Genomic DNA, 19,465 nt, shown 5'->3' on the forward strand with positions numbered 1-19,465 from the left:
TAGAGTTAGTGCAAAGAGTTAAAGTCTAAAAAGCAGCTCAAAATAAGAAAGTTAATGACATCTTTTGCCCCAGATGTTTTAACACGAGAAACACCAAAGAAAACATGTTTAATATCCAGTGCAGTAAGGATATCTAACTTGCTGTTAAAGAAAAATATTAAGGTCAGAACAAAAAAGTTTTATTTGTGGTGCATTCCCAGAAAAGGTGAGTTAATGTTTCATTGTCATGACAAAAGGAACAACGCGGATTAAGATTTGGGATATATTTAGCTAGTACTGAATTAACAGGATAACATCTGGACAAACTTTTCTTGGCAACAACCATGTCTCCTTCCAATCTATATCAGAATATAGATTGTTCCAGAAAGAAAAGAAAAAAAAAAACCTATGCAGATTTACTAATATTATTTCTTTGGATTATTTCTATAATTCATTGGTCTGTCCTTAAATTCTTAAATAATTGTTTGACAAATAAAATACCATGACCCATCCAGTTCTTAATAAATAATGCTTTACGTTTGTAACATATCCTGGTTATTCCAAATTAGACACTTGTAGTTACGTCTTAACAAAAAGTCTAGGCCACCCAAGGATTAAAATGTGTAGAGATACAGTGCCACATTGAATTTAGATTTTTCAGGTATCTTTTAACTCAAAGCTAAATGATTTTTTTTCAGTATATCATTAGGAAATCGAGACATTTTGTCACAGCTGCAAACTCACCAAGACACTTCTTTCCTCCTAAACTGACGGGAGCATATTAATCTCTGCCTCTTAAGAGAGTTCAGCATCATTTTCTTCATACTTTTGTTTGTACAGTACAACAAAAATCCTAATTAGTGACATAAATTAAAAAAAGTAACAAAAATGATCAGGGACAATGTGTTAATTAATCCTAAAACATAAATAAAATGAACAACTGCAACACAAACAGTTGGGTAATACAACTTATGTTTGTATATGGATGAAAATGTGTATTTCTGAATACGTGTCGCACTCGTTTCCCCGAACAAACAAGTCAAAGCCATTATCGGCTATTTGAGACTTAAAAACGGTCAAAATAGACTGGAAGCTACAATGCTTTGATTTTGTCATGTTTTACGACTGCCCCCACCGAACACGATCCTTTCCTGAAACCTGGTGGTGGCAGCATGATGCTGGGCGAATGCTTTTCCTTCAACTCAGTAAGCAAATTCTGCATTTATGATTGAGGAAAAAGAGGAAGATAAATGAAAGGCCACAGGAAGTCATGTAAGGAACAGCAGGAAGCTTTTCTCCTGAAACAAGAAAGCTGCTCAGAGACGATGAAAATATGGATGTAGACAATTAATGGTTATTTGACCCAGTTGCAGAGTCCCTAAATAAAATGTGCATCAAAAACGGACAAAACATGATTAGCAGTAGCTTTATTTTATATATAAATGATAACCAAAAGCTCTCTACAAACAGACTACACAGCCATTACTGTGGTTCCGTCTTATCTTCAGGATGTGTCTCGCACAAACTATGAAGGGAACAAGCAAATTAAACAAATTGCAAAAATACACAAACATTCCTACAAAAAAAAAATGATATCAATTATCAATGATAAATGCATAATTAACTCGGAGACAAAGATCACTGAAGCCAAAGCTGCCATGTGGAAACTTCAAATTAATTTGGAGTAAACGGGTAACAAGAATCCCACCATCATAATGAAATCAGGGGGAATAAACAAAGTTCTTTGGACCGAGGCCTGCAGCGATTTGATCAAACACATTTGGTTAACGACGTAAAATTATTGGACTTTTCCGGGTTTTATACAAAACCTGCCAAATCAACCTTCAGAGAAATCAAACAGAGGACACAGAGGAAAATTAACATCCTGTTCAGAGTCTAAAATAAATCTGTAAAAGAAAAGAAAGTAGATAAAGGACATGTGGGAAGTGTTTGCAGTGCATTTTTGGGGCACTGGTGGCGGCAAGTTTAGGTCTCTGAATACCAGACTTACTTAAATTTAGGAAATCTTGAGCTAGCTTCCAAGCATCTTATTATCTGAGCAAATCTAAGCAGTTTTTAACTCTGCGACTACCTGGATCTTGTCTTTTAACCAGCAGACTATTGGACTGCAACCAGACTTTCTGCATGCCCAATACAGCATCCAGGTAGTTTGGTCTATTAGTGAAGTGAACCATCTATATTTACACAAGACAGCAGACACGAAGTTTCAGAAGCAACTATAACAACACTAACAAAAAAAAAAATTGCAATTAAGACAAGATTTCCTACAGAACACTGTAAAAAATTCACCACAGATTTCCAGAGGAGAATTTTTTTTCAACAAAATCCAACCTTACAGCATTAAAAGGCACCTGTTTAATTTCACAATAGAGAATAGTAAATATCAGAACTGAAGAAAAAACATTAAATAGTGCAATGAACACACAAAGCAAAACTGAACTCTTAATAGTCTGTAGCAAGGTTTTTGTTTTGTTTTTTAAACAGAAAAAAAATATGTATAAATGATTGTCTTTGGTGAGAAAATTCAGATGAGGAATGTTTTACATTTATCTCTTATTCTTCCTACAAAGTCAAGTTTACGTGTGACAGAGAGAGCCGATGACAAGTTTACATTCGCTGCACATGGGCGGAAATATTAGCATTTAGCTAATAATTAATGTTTTTAACGCATTTCTTAACGATTAAATTATTACACAACACAAACCTCAGTCACTTTAAAAGTTGCTTGCACAAGTTTAGAGCTCCTTGTATATTTCTGACCGGACGTTTGATAATTCTTCTTAGAAGAAGAGCGTTTCCTGGCACCGACCCGGCTTTTAAAACCATCTGCAGATTCTCAGTTTCTTCCAAAAGCGTCGTTCTCACGTGTTTAGCGTCATTGTCGTTCGAACGCCCAGTCGTGTCCAAGTTTCCGACCCTCTGACCCAAACTGTCACCCTCGGAGGAAAGGAAATGTGCTAGAACGTTACAGAACCAACAAAGTTTTAGCCTAGCATCAACAGAAGCTTTTAGGGGCAACATCATGACCGTCTACGGCAATGGTTTTAATATCCACAGGGATAGAGAGGGTACCGACCAAGAAAGAAGGCCCGGTTCTAAAATATATAGCATTAAACCTGTCCGAACACCTTCTAATCAGACGAGAAGAACATAAAGATTTTCTATAGGAGTCAACTTAAAGCTTGTCAAGCTGTGCCAACATTGTACCAGCTGTTACGGCGGCGTTAGCATCATGCTAAGGGTTGAAATGCTCTAGAACGTCGTGGTCTCCTTCCAAAGTCTTCAACCTCACCTTAACTTGTGAGCTTGAGGGTCCAAACTTATCACAGCAGGTCCTAAAAATGGATCAAGCGGGCCAACGCCAGGAAACCTACCAGTTTAAATCATTTCTACCGATTCTCTCCAGAAGAGTTGTCTAGTACGTATTTGGTTGGCAATTTTTAACCAAACTTGTTATCCAGCTCTAATTGGTAAAAATCACTGAAGCCGTTTGTTGCCTAAAAAAAAAAAATCAGCATGGGAAAAAAAACAACAATGGAACAGATTAACTGAATCCCTTAAAGCCCAAAATTAAAATGACATTCAAGCCCACGCTGAAAGTTAAGAAAACCTCTCAAACAGGGTTGTACGAAAGCTTCAATTAATCATTTCTACTTCACACGACTTCATTTGCATGAGCTCAACTCAGAGCATAAAACGGAGCAACTGAAGGCAACATTATTAGCTTTTATCAGGTTACGTCCAAGTAACTCTCTGGTCCCTAAAGGCGTCTGCCATCTTTGGGTCTGGCCTGTGAGGAAGCTAACCTAAGTGCACTTTGGGCTCTTGAAAGGACACTTTCGAGCTTTTGTGGATTAACACAAGAGAAACTTGTAGCATGACAAACCGAAGGACGATGGCGGAACAAGATTATCAAAACTGACACTAGTGTTGATTTGATTACATAAATAATAATTAAAAAAAAAGGAATAACCTCTCTTCATGACACCTCAAAGCTACTCAATCTGCTGATTCCAGCATTTCTAAACAAATAAACCCCGAAACCTTAAAGCAGAGTAATTGATTTTCAAGTCTGTAAGTTAAACAGAAATCATCCGATATATATAATGTTTTTATTTCTCCACACATCACTTAATACCAAAAATATACAACGGGTAATTTTGTGGTAGATGTGCAGACTTGCTACGGAGCATTGACGTCTCTTCGAAGGTGTGGGCTCACTGGAAATCCTACCTACACCCACGCTGTCCCTTAGGAATTGTAGTGGTCCTGAAAACGAAGCACAACGAGGTCAGGGAGACGTTGCAGATGCGCGGGATTATTTTATTTCTTTTTAAACAGAGTTTCCAGTGTTTGACTGACCTGAATTGTGTTGACTACGCCGCTAGCCATGACCGACAGTTTCCCCGCGACGGAGCGCACGCCGAGCTTGAGCTGCGACATGTCAGGAGCGCTGGGCAGGACGTTGCTCAGACGATATGAACTTCCTGCAAACATCAAACTAGACTTTTAAAACTCCTTATTTAATTATTGCTTTAATTACATTTTACCACCACCTCTAACATTAACTTAATTGACTTTATTTTTTTAACGAACTGTAAACAAACAGTTTTTCTACAGCTTGATTAACGTTAATCCCCGACCAGCAAAACACAAAACGGATCTTGTGCAGAAAAGTGAGACTTTCAGCTGCTTCCATTCACTACTGCTGTGTTTTCCACCATCGCTGCAATGCCTGGTAATAATAACTGAATTGTTTCAGCGTTTCAATTACATTTCAAGCATTCATTCTGTACAGCGATGAATTATGGGTAGATTAGGCTCGCCATGGAGAGCTTTTAAATCCCTGAGTAGAGTGTTTGTTTGTTAGATATCCAGGCAGCTGCTCTCAGGCTACATATTTCCTGACTTTCTCTTGTTCACTTTTTAAATCCGCATATTTAAATGTTTGCTTTGCTGACTTGCGTCAGAACAGGAGGATTTGAGTGATTTCACCATCACTGGTTGTGTTTTTGCTCGCTCCTGCTTTTTTGACACATTTTTCTACTTTAAAGACGGTAAGAATTTAAATACACTGCAAAAAGGGAACTAAAAGTGGGTAAAATCCTCTTGAAATTAGTGTATTTTTAATTGATTTGAGCTGGTAAATCAGACTATTTGCCAATGGAATAAGATTTTTACACTTAAAATGAGAACAATTAATCTCCATATTCTTATTTCAAGTGCAGGATGTCTAATTATCTTATTTTAGGGGTAAAAATACTCATTCCATTGGCAAATAATCTTATTTAGCTGCTCAAATCAAGGAAAAATATACATATTTTAAGAAAATTGTACTTATTTTTAGTTCCCTTTTTGCAGTGTACTGTGAGGTAGAAGCGCTGAAACACGATTGGAAAGGAAAATGTATTAAAAATCACGAGAATTATCCTTTAATTTATGAAGTAATACGTCCTGTACTGCAGAAGCGAAGACATTTATTTACAGTTTGTAAACTAACAAAAAGTTAGTACCAGTTTCTTTCTTTGGATCATCAAAAAGGTCCGCTGAGCTTATCGAGGCACTCCCTGAAAATCTCTCCAGTCGTGTCCTGGTTTCGTACTGATGGAGGAAAATAAAAAAATTTAATCTTTTACATGAAGATGCCGCACTAATGAGCATAAAACGCCACTTTGTGCTCATATTCTCTGACTGTGCACCTCAGAGTTGTCTTGTTTTCCAAAATACATATCAGAGGAGATGGCTTTGACATCGTTGCCAAACTTTTTCCGAGCTTCTCCAGAATCCGAGGCGGGAGTCACGTCGACTTTTTTCCTGGCAACGGCCCTGTTGATGGAAAATTATATACATCACACTGCAGCAGCAAATAAAATGGTAAATAATCGAAAATGTTGGTTCTACGGACGCATCATGCAGCTATCCAGACAGAAACGTTATACGTCTTAATTTTTGCAAAACAAAATCTAAACAAATATTCTGATACGTTTTAACGTGACTACATTTGCTACACTTTGTAAATAAAAAGCATATAAAATTAGTAATAAGACATTTTACTTCGTTTCTTTTTACTTTGTTTCTTCCGTGATTCTATGATTGGTCTATTATTTTATTATAGGGCTGTTTCATTTATTCAGGGCTTATTGATTTTAATAATGGTTTAACGGTATGACTGCTGTTTAATTACTCTGTACAGCCTTTTTTGTCCTGTGAGTGTTTAAAGAGCTTTATAAATAAAGCTGGTATGGTATACTTCTATAATAACTCAAATATTGAATATTTTACTACACTTAGAGCTGACTTGGTATCATTGGGTAGTAAATAAATCAAGCGACAAAGCAGAAATCAATACGTTATCAAAATTCCTGTCAAATCATTTAAAAACGTTAAATTACTTTAAGTTGAACACGATACACGCACGCAAAACAAATGGCTTTTAGAGTCAGTTTGTAATTTTCACTGTGTCCCTCTAAGGTACCCAATGTGACAGCGGTTTAAAAATTGTAATATAGTTAATTCAGTGCCCCCTTTTGGTCTTGAGCCAAACTAGCCTGTAATTCTGGATAATGTTCCCTATTTAAAAAAAAAAAAAAAAAAAAAAAAAAAAAAAAAAAAAAAGGTGTTTTATGTGCATCCAGTGTCCGAAATTAACTTCCTGATTCACCGGCCAAGTTGGCCGGTAGATGTAAAAATCAACCAGCCAGGTATATTTTTTACCGGCCAAAATATGGATCCTCACCAGACCTCAATTTTTATAGAAATCAAGAGTGATACTATGTTACTTTTCAGGGGCGTGGTTGGCGGCGTGGCTGACTGGACCGTGGAAGAGAAATCTGTTTCCTGACTTTGATAAAAAAAAAAAATATATTGTAGTTGATTATAAAAGACACAATATGAATTATCAGATTCACATCCAAGCAATAAAAAACACTACAGATTATCATTAGTCTATCCATGTAGGTGAATGAGGCGGAGGTTCATTAAGCCTATACATCCCAACATTTTCCCTCAGCTGCAACACTTAAAGCACACAGGGTTCACGCTGTGTCTTTACGCATGATCCAGCTGCTGGATTTCACCCTGGTGCGCTGCGCGCGAGGAATAAACAGTGGGGATGCATAAATAAAGACTCTAAAGGGCTCCTTTAGGGAGGAGATAATAAATAATTGGTCTGAGCTGCAGCCTCCGATGTTACAAGTTCCTTAAAATGACCCTGTGAGCACCTAAATTACATGTAACGTAATTTTGTGCACCTGAATTCAAGCGCAAGGCACCACGCCCACCGAAGCACCACTGGTTCTGTGTCGTTAAAAACCAAAGAGCATGAAATACAGTTACCGACTCTCCTATTGACTTTAATTGGGACATTTTGGTACGCAGTGATTCACGTTTTGAAGGCTGGCCGCTGATAAAAGCACCTGGGGGGGGCGCCGCAATAACAGTGGCGCAAAACCGCAGCGCACGTAGTTAAAAAAAAATGCTGAATAAATAAGAACGGAACTTATAGGCTACACAGACTAATTGGCGTTTTAGATTGCCTCTGGTTAGCAGATCTGTTTTCTGATCCAGCTTGCAGCCATGACTGGTTCTGAATGTGAAAGGAGCTGAACCAGCTCCGCAGAAGGCGGGTCTAGACTGAGCTCTGGATGGACAGAGCTGTGAACGGATCATCCGCAGCCCAGATGGGTTTTGTTATTTTTATGTTTTTTGGTACAAACATTTACTCGCCATGTGGCAGCAAGCCCTCTGAAATTCACTCGTCAAACGGGAGATTTACTCGCATTTGGCGACTGGCGAGTGTTAATTTCGGACCCTGTGTGCATCATTAGCTTACATTGTAGGACATTTTTTGACCCATCCTTGCCAAGCTTAACTGTTTATTGTGACGTATGAAATTAAAAAGCTTAGACGTTGTAATTTTATTGCTCAGTAATCTTGAAGTAAGAACATTAATTACAGAGCAATTTTTCTTTAAGGGTTGAAAAAGAGAGCCGTTGGTCAAACAAGTAGCAGTAGTGTTCAAACCCCGCTATGCTATCGTAGCTGCATCGCACAGTGGGCTCGACACACGGGGATCAACGTCGCTCCCTCTCCATCCATTTCCTATGGAGCGATGAGGCGACAGTCGGCGGTCCTCCTCCAGCAAAGCGGACAGGGAAATTTGTGCGTGTGAAATTTAAAGCTCATACACGTTGATGTGCACACAGGGCCTTCCGACGCGACACAAGTTGAACCATGTGTAACTTTTGTCATCGTCACGTGGCGCTAAAACTATTTATCAGCCGTGAGGTCCACCCTTAAAATGACGATATCTGTGCTGATTCCTTGTCTCCAATATAGGATGAACCCAGGGCTGTTTTTCTTCTGTGGAGTCGACATAAAAGCAAGATTTCAGTCAATTCCAGCTATTTATCCTTGTCGGTCATGGACTGCTTTCAAAATATCAAATTTCAGAGCCAATAAAATTCCTGGAAAACATCAGTATGATTTGAAACGCTGTCGTCGTGTGTTGGGTCTTGCCCACGGTGGCGATGAAAGCCATTAGCCACTGTCGTTGGTCACTCCCGTTAGCGACAAACGACTTTATTTATCTTTATTGGTCTAATTTTTTTTCCCAAAAATGTTTGAAATCCTAAGAAAAACATTGTTTCACAACCATTGTTCATGTTCAATAAACTTGTGTTATCAAAGTTGATGAATAATCTTGTTAAATAAGAGATCTCAATTTCCATCAAAATAATCGTCATAATTTTTTACAATAATAGAGCAGCCCTACCGGCCGGCATCTCTCATTATTAGAAAGCTGTTGAGCGGATGATATTAAGATCACATTATAGCAAGATGAAGTAAGTTAAGAAGAAAGCAGCACAGCTGTTACTGGTCTTCTATGGAGCGCCAACATCTGCTACTGTGTGGATGTTTAGCGAGGGACAGGAGTGTGACGTGAACACGGATAAAATTCGACAGGAACTCTCAGACTGCAGACGCTTTGAAAAATATCCAATTTGTATCTGAATTAGCACCATATATGGAAGTGGCACAAATTGAGTCTCGTTTCGCTGCAGTGTGAACGTAGCCGTAGTTGACTTCTCACTGGAGGTAAGCAGCTCTCCATAGATTCCTTTATTGGGTCATTTTTAATCATATCTTCATTAGTTTGTTTCAAATTTTGAGTTTGATACTTAGAAACAATCAGTTTATCTGTGGTTCTTCATTTTTCTGTCAAGCACTTTAAATACTGTGGACGAACGGTGCTGTAGTTTATGACGGATACATTTCCTGACGCAACGAGGATTCCAACCTGGGACCTTTGATTTAAATTTAGACTAAAATAACCAGCACAAAAAACATGAATAACTAAAAATGAATACAGACCTGTCGTCAAATGAAGAAATGGTGGCGGACAAGTAGAAGTCCGGCTCTGGTTTCTTGCTCTCCTTCATCCAGCCTCCTCCGTCGCCTCCATCAACTCCCCACCGCACAGAGAAACCATCAGAGGTGTCGGTTTGATCCTCAAACCGTGACGAGGTCCTAAAAACAACAATTAAAAGTTTTTTTTTTGGCATGTCAACAGCCCCATAACGCACAAATTAGGACATTAAAAAAGGCACATTAGTAGTAAAACTAGTCGTAGACTTTTGGCTTCTTTATTTACAACCCAGCACAGCATCCAGACTGTTACTAAAATCTGTTACATAAATCAGACGACATCTAATTTAGGGGACATTAGTTTTTTAAAAGCAATCATAAATCTGGCTAGTGCTGAATCTGACTTGCTTCAACTACAGCTAAGCTGTTGGAGCCCATTAAGAATTAGACTAATTTAGTTTTTGCTAAATTATTAATGTTATAGATCTAAGGTTATGTGAACGGTATAGCTATTTTTTGTTTATTTATTTGTTGGTTTTGCTTAGACCCTCCTTGTCAGTCAGTAGAAGCAGCTGCTGAAGTGGATCTGATTGTTTGGTGAAGGAGTGAAACAGTTTTTCTACCACACATCAATTAACTTTTACATTTGAAAGTCAACTCGCAGAATATTTCTGAACCTTTTGAAACTGGAAATTTCTCCACGAGTGCTTTTTGTTTTGAGTGAGTCGGAAAAACCTCCTCCTACGAACTACTCTGGCAATTTTTGATTTTTGGGAATTTATTATGATGCAAGAGTAGCTGTGACATAAGCTGTTGCAGAATGTTTAGCAAGAGGGAACCAATCGGGGCGTGACTGGAATCTAAATATGCAATAAATAATAAATGCCACTTTGCTTTCCAACTAATCAAGAACAGAGGAAAGCAATATGATGCAACTCAGATCAGTTTATTTAAATAAACGCCGAGCTGGCAGCATTTATTATAAACAGGGTTCCTACAGCATAAGGGAAGTTAAATTCAAGACTTTTTAAGACTTTTTAATGCCACTTGAAATAAAAAGTTAAGACCAACTTCACGATAAACAAGATAAACCTGATTGCGACAACTTCACCCAAATGTTTATTTTAACATAAACCATTACTTTGTGGCCCAGTAGACATGTTTAAAATTTTGAAAAACATTCCATATAGGAATAAAGCTAAAAAAACACACAAATTACAGATATATTTTTAACAACTACTGAACTGAATGCACAAACTTTGTTTTGTTCCCTACTAAAATAAACTATAAATCAGTTTTAAAAACCACAACATAACCAGCGCCAACTCTTTTTAACAGCTATAGTCCGGCTGCAACAGTTTTTTTTGGTTCCGCTATCGGGACAGAACCAATAATGGTTACATTGAGCCGTTCAGTAAATTTAAAAAATATAATTGTGTCAATTATTATACTGTTTGGTAAGGATTACAAAAATAAAATCCTATTTATGACCTGGTAACAATTTTAAGACCTAAGAAAGACTGATTTAAGACATTTTAATGCCAATTAAGGCCTTAGTTTTATATTACAGAATTCAATGCCTTTTAAGACTTTTTAAGGATCCGCGGGAACCCTGTATAAAACAACTTCAAAATTGTATTGAAAACATTAAAGTACCAAAGATAACTCATATATATATGTAACCTTGAGCTAAACGACCCTTCGTACTCGTCCTCCTCCGTGAATCTCCGGCCTTTGGTGCTCTTGGCTCCGAGCGGACTTTCCTGTTGGATGATGTGCATATCTGACATAACGGAGTGAGAGACTCCGCTGCAGAGGGAGGAAGAGGAGGAGACCAGATGAGAACGAGATGCAGAGAAAGCAAAAACTCTTTAGCAGAAACCGGCTCTTCGTCGTCGTCGTACCTCCTCGCGCCGAAACCCATGCCCAGCCTCTCGGCTTGCTCCCTCTTCTTCCCCTCCATTCCCTTCATCTTCTGCTCCTCGACTTTCCTCTGCTGCTCCAGATCTTTGTAGGCCAGACGCATGGATGGAGCGCTTAAGAGAACAGTAAGACGTGGTCAGAGCTGGCATTACGCAGAAAGCGATCCGTTTAGGTGCTGCTCCCTGATCTGGGTAGGGTTCTCATACCTGGACTCCTCGGGTGTGACGCTCCTCTTGGCTCCGGCACCGGAGCTCTCTTCTTTCTCTCGTTGTTTGTCGGCAGCCTGAGCCGCCTTCTCCAGCTGGGAGAAACTCTGGCTGCTGACCTTCTGGGCGCCCAGTCCGCCTTTCTTAGAAGCCAGCTGCAGACAGAGACGGCGCAGAGAGCAGAAAGAAGGGAATCTCATGAACTACCGGCGTCTACAGAGATCTGAGTGACTTACTCAACGAAATATCTTTGAAATTAGGTCTGAAAACTAGTTTCCTGATAATAATTTAAAAAAAAGTATTATTAGTTTAAACATAGACCCTGAACTCATTTCAGCTAAGTAATTATAAGGTTTTTGGGGCAGGTTTAACGAAAAAAAAAAAAAAAAAATAAAATAGCTAACCAAGTCAAGTTGCCTCCTATTCAGATGTTAAACTAGCTTCATATACTTTCCCAAACTCTGCAAAAAATTAAAAAAGTTTTTTTGTTGGTTTTCATAAAATATTGCTTAAAAAAAAAAAAAAAGTACCACGTTAGTTGTTTGATTATGATAAAATAAGGTCATATACACCAAGTGTCCATTCTGATTGTGTATTTATAGTCATTTTTGAGCCTAAAAATAACCACCTCATCAGGCGCGACAATCAGATATAAACAGACGTGGCGCCATCTACAGGCAGTACCAAAGAACTATCAGAAAGCATCATGAATAAAATAATAAAATCACTTAATAATAATAATAATAATAATAATAATAATAATAATAATAATAATAATAATGCCGAACTGAGCCTGACCCTCCGAAATGCCACGCGGTAAAGCAGCCGCTCGGCGTGATCTTAGACCAACCGTTATGAATTATATAAACCAATCTACAGCAACTTTAGGAGCCTCATGTCAGCGAATCACAGAGAAATTAATTTCCTGTTCATAAACGCAAACAGGGTCACTGATTTTGGCACACGCTGCTCTCGCCTCACAGAAGAGAAGTGCAAACACCTCCAAATACTCAACGAAATATCTTTGAAATTAGGTCTGAAAACTAGTTTCCTGATAATAATTTAAAAAAAGTATTATTAGTTTAAACATAGAACCTGAACTCATTTCAGCTAAGTAATTATAATGTGTTTGGGGCAGGTTTAACAAAAAAAAAAAAAAAATAGCTAACCAAGTCAAGTTGCCTCCTATTCAGATGTTAAACTAGCTTCATATACTTTCCCAAACGCTGCAAAAATTTTTTAAAAGTTTTTTGTTGGTTTTCATAAAATATTGCTTAAAAAAAAAGTACCACGTTAGTTATTATCCGTTTGCTCCACAGTCCAGCATCAATGTAACAAAGCAGCTTTCTGAGGGACGTTTCCTGCACTTTTAACCCGGATCAGAGAAACTTTAACGACTCAAATCCAAACCCAATCAAATGGTAATTCACGTTCCATGTTAGGTTTGACCGTTTGCTTTGATCTCTATTCTTCTTATTTAATATTATTTTATTATGGTAGCGATGCATGTATAAGGCCATAAAAGCTTTAAAATTACCCTTTTCCAATTTGCATTTCAGCCTAAAAGTATTCATACACCCGGAAGATTCAGGATTAAATAAATCTTTCACATTTTGAAATTAAATTTTTTTTCCGAACATCAGCATTTTGAAGCGGCCCAGCCACAGTCCCGGTAAATCTGATAAAGATTAGGGAGATGGTTAGGAGGCCTTCCAGCCTCAAGAATGTGTAGCTCATCATTAAAAATAAATAAAGTATCAGTGGGAACAAGCAAAAACCTGGTCAGGGTTCAATTGCTGTAACGCCGAAAAGCATCTTATTTCACCGATTGAGAAAGGAAGACATTATTTTCAAAAATGCTGATTTGTTCTGAAATTTAAATAGGTATTATTTTATTCAGAACCGATCCTATTTTAATGTTTTATGAGAAACACCCATTTTATCCTGAAAGGAAACAAACCTTTTTTGGTTAAATGACAAATTAAAATATTAATCTACTAGGGGTCTGAACGTGTCGATTTTCAGTCTAACTCTATAATCCAAACAATCCATGAGTTGGAGAAAAACTCCAGTTCTGATCCAGAACATGAGAAATCAAGGCTGCGATCTAAACATTAATGAATGTAAGAAAAGATCTGTAGAGAACACATTCTTTGTTTTTATCTTCTGGATAATACAAAAAGGTAATCAAGTTAGGAAAGTTTGCTTTTTCCGCTCCTGATTTATATGGGCTGAGAAAATGCTAAAAGCAACCTCTATACTTTTTCAGATTACAAACATATGAATATTACTTTGATCCAGAGGTATTCAAGCCAACATATTACCTTCATTCTTAGCTTCAAAGAATTGCAGTAACAAAGACTTTAAATAAGATGTAGTAGATTGTCCAGTTATTCTATAGTTTGCTAAAATATTGTAAAAGCAGCCCCTTTTAACTGGATCAGTGCTTCTTAAATGGTGGTGTGCGCCCCCTAGGGGGAGTGTGGGTATTGCAGAGGTTGGGCTCTGTCCAGAAACTTCAGGCCTTCTACATCAATCTAAATGTGACAACAGCGCCCCCTGCTGTTTGGTCTGTACCTGCGGTCAGTAATATGATAAAATACTGTTAAATAACTCCTAATAGAACACAAAACTTAATGTAACTGAAGTTTATCTTTAATATTAATGGCTTGATATTATTTCTGCCATATGGAGATCCTGAAAATGTTCCTTCTTCAAATGAGGGCGCTACAGAAAAACATTTAAGACCCACTGAACAAGATGGATAGACACCAAGTGTTCACTCAAGTTTCTGACGGCGGCTTTAATCACACTTGAGCTGCAACAACCTACCGGCTTTATTACTTAAAGTCATTACGTTTACCAACATATGTTTATACAGGGTTTTGCAAACATGCATCATTACATAATATGTTTCTGTAGCATGTGTTTACACGTACCGTTTTCTTGGTGGCTGCTGGTTTCTTTTTTAGAAGTGAGGAAGGCTCTGAAAATAACAAGAGACAACAAGTTTAGTGTTTCCACAGTTATAAAGATGCAGTTTGAAATGTTCTTAAAGACTTAAAGTAAATGTTTGTATTTTGTTTTAAACAAACCTGGGTTTGCTTTTGGGGAAACACTTAGTAATTCTACGCTTGGACCCTCTTCTGAATTTCCTGAAATCAGAAACATGTTGGGTTTTTTAGAAATGACAAAGTGACGTCTTTTTTTAGTCATCTGTCACAGCGGATACCGTTTCGATCTTCATCTCTTTCCGGGGTTGAAGGCTTTTCTGATATGGGGTTGCTGAGACTCATTTTGGCCATGTTCAGATTTTCGGGTCGATCCTGGAAAACAGACAGAAAGGCTAAAATACCATTTTCCTATTCACTGGACAGTGTAAGCACATACATGAAGAAGAAGAAACCTGTGCATCAGCATATACACAGAGATTCTTAAACCGGTATCCTTTTTGCAACATTTGCAGTCTAGTTAAATAATAATTTTATCTCATAGATGACAGTAGAGTCTACATTAAGATATATTAAGAACTACATATTGGTACCGCATCGCCACATTAAAAAGAAATGCGTAAAATGTATTCAAAAGTCAAGTTTTGAGACACAAAAAAAAAGAGCAAAAAGGGCAGATCATTCAAAAAGCCACATTATATGCCTATAAAAAAGACAAACAAACATTTGATTATGATAAAATAAGGTCATATACACTAAGTGTCCATTCTGATTGTGTATTTATAGTCATTTTTGAGCCTAAAAATAACCACCTCATCAGGCGCGACAATCAGATATAAACAAACGTGGCGCCATCTACAGGCAGTACCAAAGAACTGTAAGAAAGTATCATAAATAAAATAATAAATCACTTAATAATAATAATAATAATAATAATAATAATAATAATAATACCGAACTGAGCCTGACCCTCCGAAATGCCACGCTGTAAAACAGCCGCTCGGCGTGATCTTAGACCAACCGTTATGAATTATATAAACCAATCTACAGCAACTTTAGGAGCCTCATGTCGGCGCATCACAGAGAAATTAATTTCCTGTTCATAAACGCAAACAGGGACACTGATTTTGGCACACGCTGCTCTCGCCTCACAGAAGTGCAAACACCTCCAAATTGCAGATAGAAATGTGTCGGCAGGACACCAAAGGAAGTTGTAAGTTCTTCAGGAAGCCGTAATATGTCAAAACTTATTTGTCAAAAAAGAGAACCCTTTGTGCAATTTAGTGTTGAGAATTAAGGAGGAAGCAGCTGCATTTTTATGATATTTTATTCTACTGACCAGCACAAAGCAATATACCTAGTGATGCTATCAACAATAAAGTCCCATTAGGAGTGTAAAAGGGTATCTTTTCAAGGTCTCTGTACCTAAAGCGCTTCTTTACCTGTGAATGAAGACTGAAGAAGTCCACCTGCTTGTCCTCTGGTGACGTTGGAGACAGAGGACCCTGACTGTCAAGCCACAGCTATAACGGAAAAAAGGCAGAGACACTTATTCAGTGATCTGAACTCCTAAGACGCGTCGTTCGACAAGCAACGGAGGCCAGAGAGGTTTGGTGTACCTCAGTGCCATGACGTCTGGTAGCTTGTGTTGCTAAAGTTTTGATCTTCTCCCTGTACAGCTGGGCAGCACGGCTGTTGTATTTGGCATTCGCGGCACTGACTTTGCACCCTTGTTGATTGAAAAATGCAATCTGTAAAAGCAGAGTCAAAAACAAGCGCAGAGAAAGAAAAAATAAATAAAATAAATCAGCGTGTTTTTGGCGATATGCTCGACTTTTGAGTCACGGTTAGGTGAAGAGTTCCTGACTTCCTTCGGTACTCACAGCGCTGGCGTTGCCTCCAACCTGCATACATCTAAGCTGGAACCATGACCAGTTAAAATCCAGCTCAGTGGACCTGTGTGACAGAGCAGAGACAGTATTCAAAGATTAGCTGCGGTGAAATTGAGATGACATGTTTCATGATTTGGCGCTATATAAATAAAATTGAATTGAATTGAATTGTGCTGACGAGAACAGATCAATCAGGAAAAGCCACCTCCGCCAGCATTTGTGACAGGCACGTTTCTCATTGCTTCATATTAAGATTTATTTTTCAAATAGATAGCTACTTTTTGTTGCAAGGGTTTAATGATTCCATTGCATGTATGTCTATATATATGGTGCAATAAAATGTAATTATCTGGGTGTTGAGGCCATTTATGTAGAGTTTTTGAAAATAAGTTATTTCAAAATAACTTGTTTTGAAATAAGACAGAGCTAATATATTTAAGTTGGTTTGAAACCAAAATCTCTAATTTTATATTTAGAATTGTTTAGATTACTTCGGTCATTTCAATTAATTTAAGAGATTAAGAACACATGGCAGGGTGTGGTGGGAACCTAGTAAAGTGACTTTCTGAGGAATGTTGATCATTTTTTTGGAAGTTGTAACATCAGATAATTTTTCTATGTTGCAAGATATTTTTAGTTATTACTTTGTTCATATTTTTGCTGGAAATAAACAACATATATTTTTTTCAAACAATCAAGTCAGAATTGCATTCAAGAAACAAACCACCTGTTGCCACCCACGGCCTTTCTTGGAAATTTTCGGTTTATGGAACTGGAAGGCAGCGACATGGGGTTTCATTTCTGATATATTATTTATCAATGGATATGCATAAACGTTTTCAAATACTTGCCCTTTGCAACTTAAATTGTAAAGTCAATGTCAATCGACTTTCAACAAAAAGGGGGCAGATCAAACTTTCAGGGATCCTGCAAATTTTCCATTTCAAATCTCCACACATGTCCAGACTTCCATTTACTTTACATTTACAGCGGGCCAAAAAAGTATTTAGTGTATCAAGTACTTGTGCAAGTTCAACCTGGACAGGTCGCCAGTCTATCGCATAATTTACAAACAAATACTTTAAAAATCCAACACAGTGATTCCCTGCATCCCTAATATTATTAGGGCCATAATATTAACACAATTGTTTTTAAACCAAAAATATTTGTTATTTTTTTTACCTGCTCTACAAAATATGATTATTTAAATAAATTAGTCAGACTTTTTTGTATCAAATGAATGTGTAAATCATTGTAGATCCAAAACTTAAAAAAGGGGGGTTTGCTAATTTGTCATATTAAAAGAAGATCATCCATTTACAAATTATTTAAAAAAAAATTTAATTTGACAGTAATAAGCTTTACTCTTTTTGGTTTAGCAACATAAGAACGGTATTTGGGTCAATTGTTCTTTGAAAACACTTGCTGTAATCAGCCAATTTTAATAATTGAATTCAAAGCAGAAAGCAGATTTTAATGCACCAAAGTAATGAGTAATTCAATAACATTGGATAGATGTTACTATCCAATGATGTTAAAGACCCTGTCAAAAGTAGGTTTTTAAAAGAGGAACGCTTTGTGCTGTACTTAGCATTTTCAATTGTAGAATTTTAACTTTTCGGTAATAATTTCGCCCTAATTAAAAACTAAAATCTTCCATCTGCATCGGCCACCGGTGCTGGTGGACCAAAACTTTCTACAAATGCAGGTTCCTCTTTGCTCATCTGCAAAGAGGAACCTGATGTCTTACCTGATGAAGGAAAGGTGTACTCCCAAAGACCTGTGAGTACCAGAGCAGTCTATGCAGAGGAACACCCCGTAGGTGATGCTGGCCCAGCTGGGGTTCTTAGCTGCACAGTCGAAGCAAACCTGCGGATTAAAATAGCAAATAAATAAATAAATAAATAGGGGACAGAGAGGCATGGGGCAGTATCTGAAATGATATTTTACATCAATAGTCTAACACCGTGAGTCAGCACCAAACAGCTGGTAGGGTCTGAGGTACGTGTTGCATTGATTCAAACAGCTGTGTGGATTTTTATTTCCATTAACGACGTCAGAACTGACGTTTTTAAGCGTTTTTAGTGCCGACTAAATGTCTTAAACTAAGCTTAAACTAGCAAAACTGGGGAGGTCGGCGTTTGTCTATTTTTAGCTAGCGCGACATGTTTTTTTTTTTTTTTTTAAAAAGGGAAAAAAACTTTTAAAAGCCGCTATTTTCGTCTAAAATGTAGCCAGAACGTTATCAAAATGTTTTAACAACATGTTTCCACCAGCCGGGTTTATTTAACATGACAGAAAACGGATAGTAGCTCAGATAAGATGGTTAAAGCGACCCAACACGGACGTTTTTTTTTTTTTTTTACAAAGTGCGACGTGTCAGCTATCATCGGACTTCCTCGTCAAAGGCTCCCCGACGTCCGGCGTCCATTAAAACTCACCCTGTTCGTAGGAATGGAGCGCAGTCGCTTGAAGATGGCAGCGATGTCCTGCCTGTTGGGTTCCGCCATCGTTTCGGCCGTCTGCTGCTAGAACCTGCCTGCTGTTGAAGCAATGGCATCCAAACAGCCTCCGTGTGTTTTCCCCAATAACAATCCAATGCGACACGTCAGTCGGAGAACGTCACGGCCCACCTCTGATTGGCTGAACACGACCCGTGGTTGTGTTGTTGATGTAGGAGAGGTTTCTGGGTAATGTAGTGTACCGCACACGCAAACGACCGGAAGGTTGTTTTTTTTTTACATCTTTTAAGTGCGATTTTTTTTTAAATTGAGAAGCCTTTTTCAATATTATTTATATAAATTCTATTATTAATAGAATTTATATAATATTCTATTATTAATATATAGAATATGTAGAATATATAGAATTCTATTATTAATAGATTAATAATAGAATCTATTATTATTATTATTATTATATTATCTATTATTAATAAAATTCCATTAATAGAATTTATATTGCATATATATGAAATATTGTCTTACTAACTCGGAACCATCAGTCTGATTAAATTCTCAAATTTTGACATTTCACAAAAATGTTCCTAATTATCACTTACTTGTTTACCTAACACATTTATGAGACACATTGGCATTACAAGATATTGAATTGGGATTTAGCTTCA

The 19,465-nt window shown here is 37.5% G+C and overlaps 1 protein-coding gene across 3 annotated transcripts; it reads right to left on the reverse strand.

Annotated features, from left to right (window-relative positions):
• Nucleotides 1-1,391: 1,391 nt before the first annotated feature.
• arfgap3 (ADP-ribosylation factor GTPase activating protein 3) lies at nucleotides 1,392-18,949 on the reverse strand. 3 transcript variants are annotated; one of them, XM_021320104.2, is made up of 16 exons: nucleotides 18,780-18,949; nucleotides 18,089-18,207; nucleotides 16,330-16,402; nucleotides 16,066-16,197; nucleotides 15,889-15,969; nucleotides 14,728-14,821; nucleotides 14,591-14,650; nucleotides 14,435-14,481; nucleotides 11,496-11,650; nucleotides 11,271-11,402; nucleotides 11,074-11,175; nucleotides 9,373-9,528; nucleotides 5,700-5,826; nucleotides 5,514-5,601; nucleotides 4,363-4,487; nucleotides 1,392-4,269 (listed from the first exon to the last, which is right to left on the reverse strand). In XM_021320104.2, exons 1-16 carry the CDS (start codon nucleotides 18,846-18,848, stop codon nucleotides 4,252-4,254), a joined length of 1,578 nt encoding a protein of 525 aa, XP_021175779.2. In that variant the 5' UTR covers nucleotides 18,849-18,949; the 3' UTR covers nucleotides 1,392-4,251. The 3 variants fall into 3 exon arrangements, with proteins under 3 accessions (XP_021175779.2, XP_021175778.2, XP_012725204.2); XM_021320103.2 differs by having other exon boundaries at nucleotides 11,065-11,175; XM_012869750.3 differs by having other exon boundaries at nucleotides 11,050-11,175; nucleotides 18,780-18,948.
• Nucleotides 18,950-19,465: the final 516 nt, after the last annotated feature.

Source organism: Fundulus heteroclitus, chromosome 17 (assembly GCF_011125445.2).
Source record: "Fundulus heteroclitus isolate FHET01 chromosome 17, MU-UCD_Fhet_4.1, whole genome shotgun sequence".
Taxonomy (NCBI): Eukaryota; Metazoa; Chordata; class Actinopteri; order Cyprinodontiformes; family Fundulidae; genus Fundulus; species Fundulus heteroclitus.

Coding starts and splice junctions, on each gene's coding strand:
- arfgap3 (XM_012869750.3), bottom strand. CDS start 18,848: ATGGCGGAACCCAACAGGCAGGACATCGCTGCCATCTTCAAGCGACTG. Junction 5,827..9,372: donor ATTTCTTCATTTGACGACAG/GTCTGTATTCAT, acceptor TTCCATCAACAG/GGCCGTTGCCAGGAAAAAAG. Junction 5,602..5,699: donor GAAAACAAGACAACTCTGAG/GTGCACAGTCAG, acceptor TTCCTCCATCAG/TACGAAACCAGGACACGACT.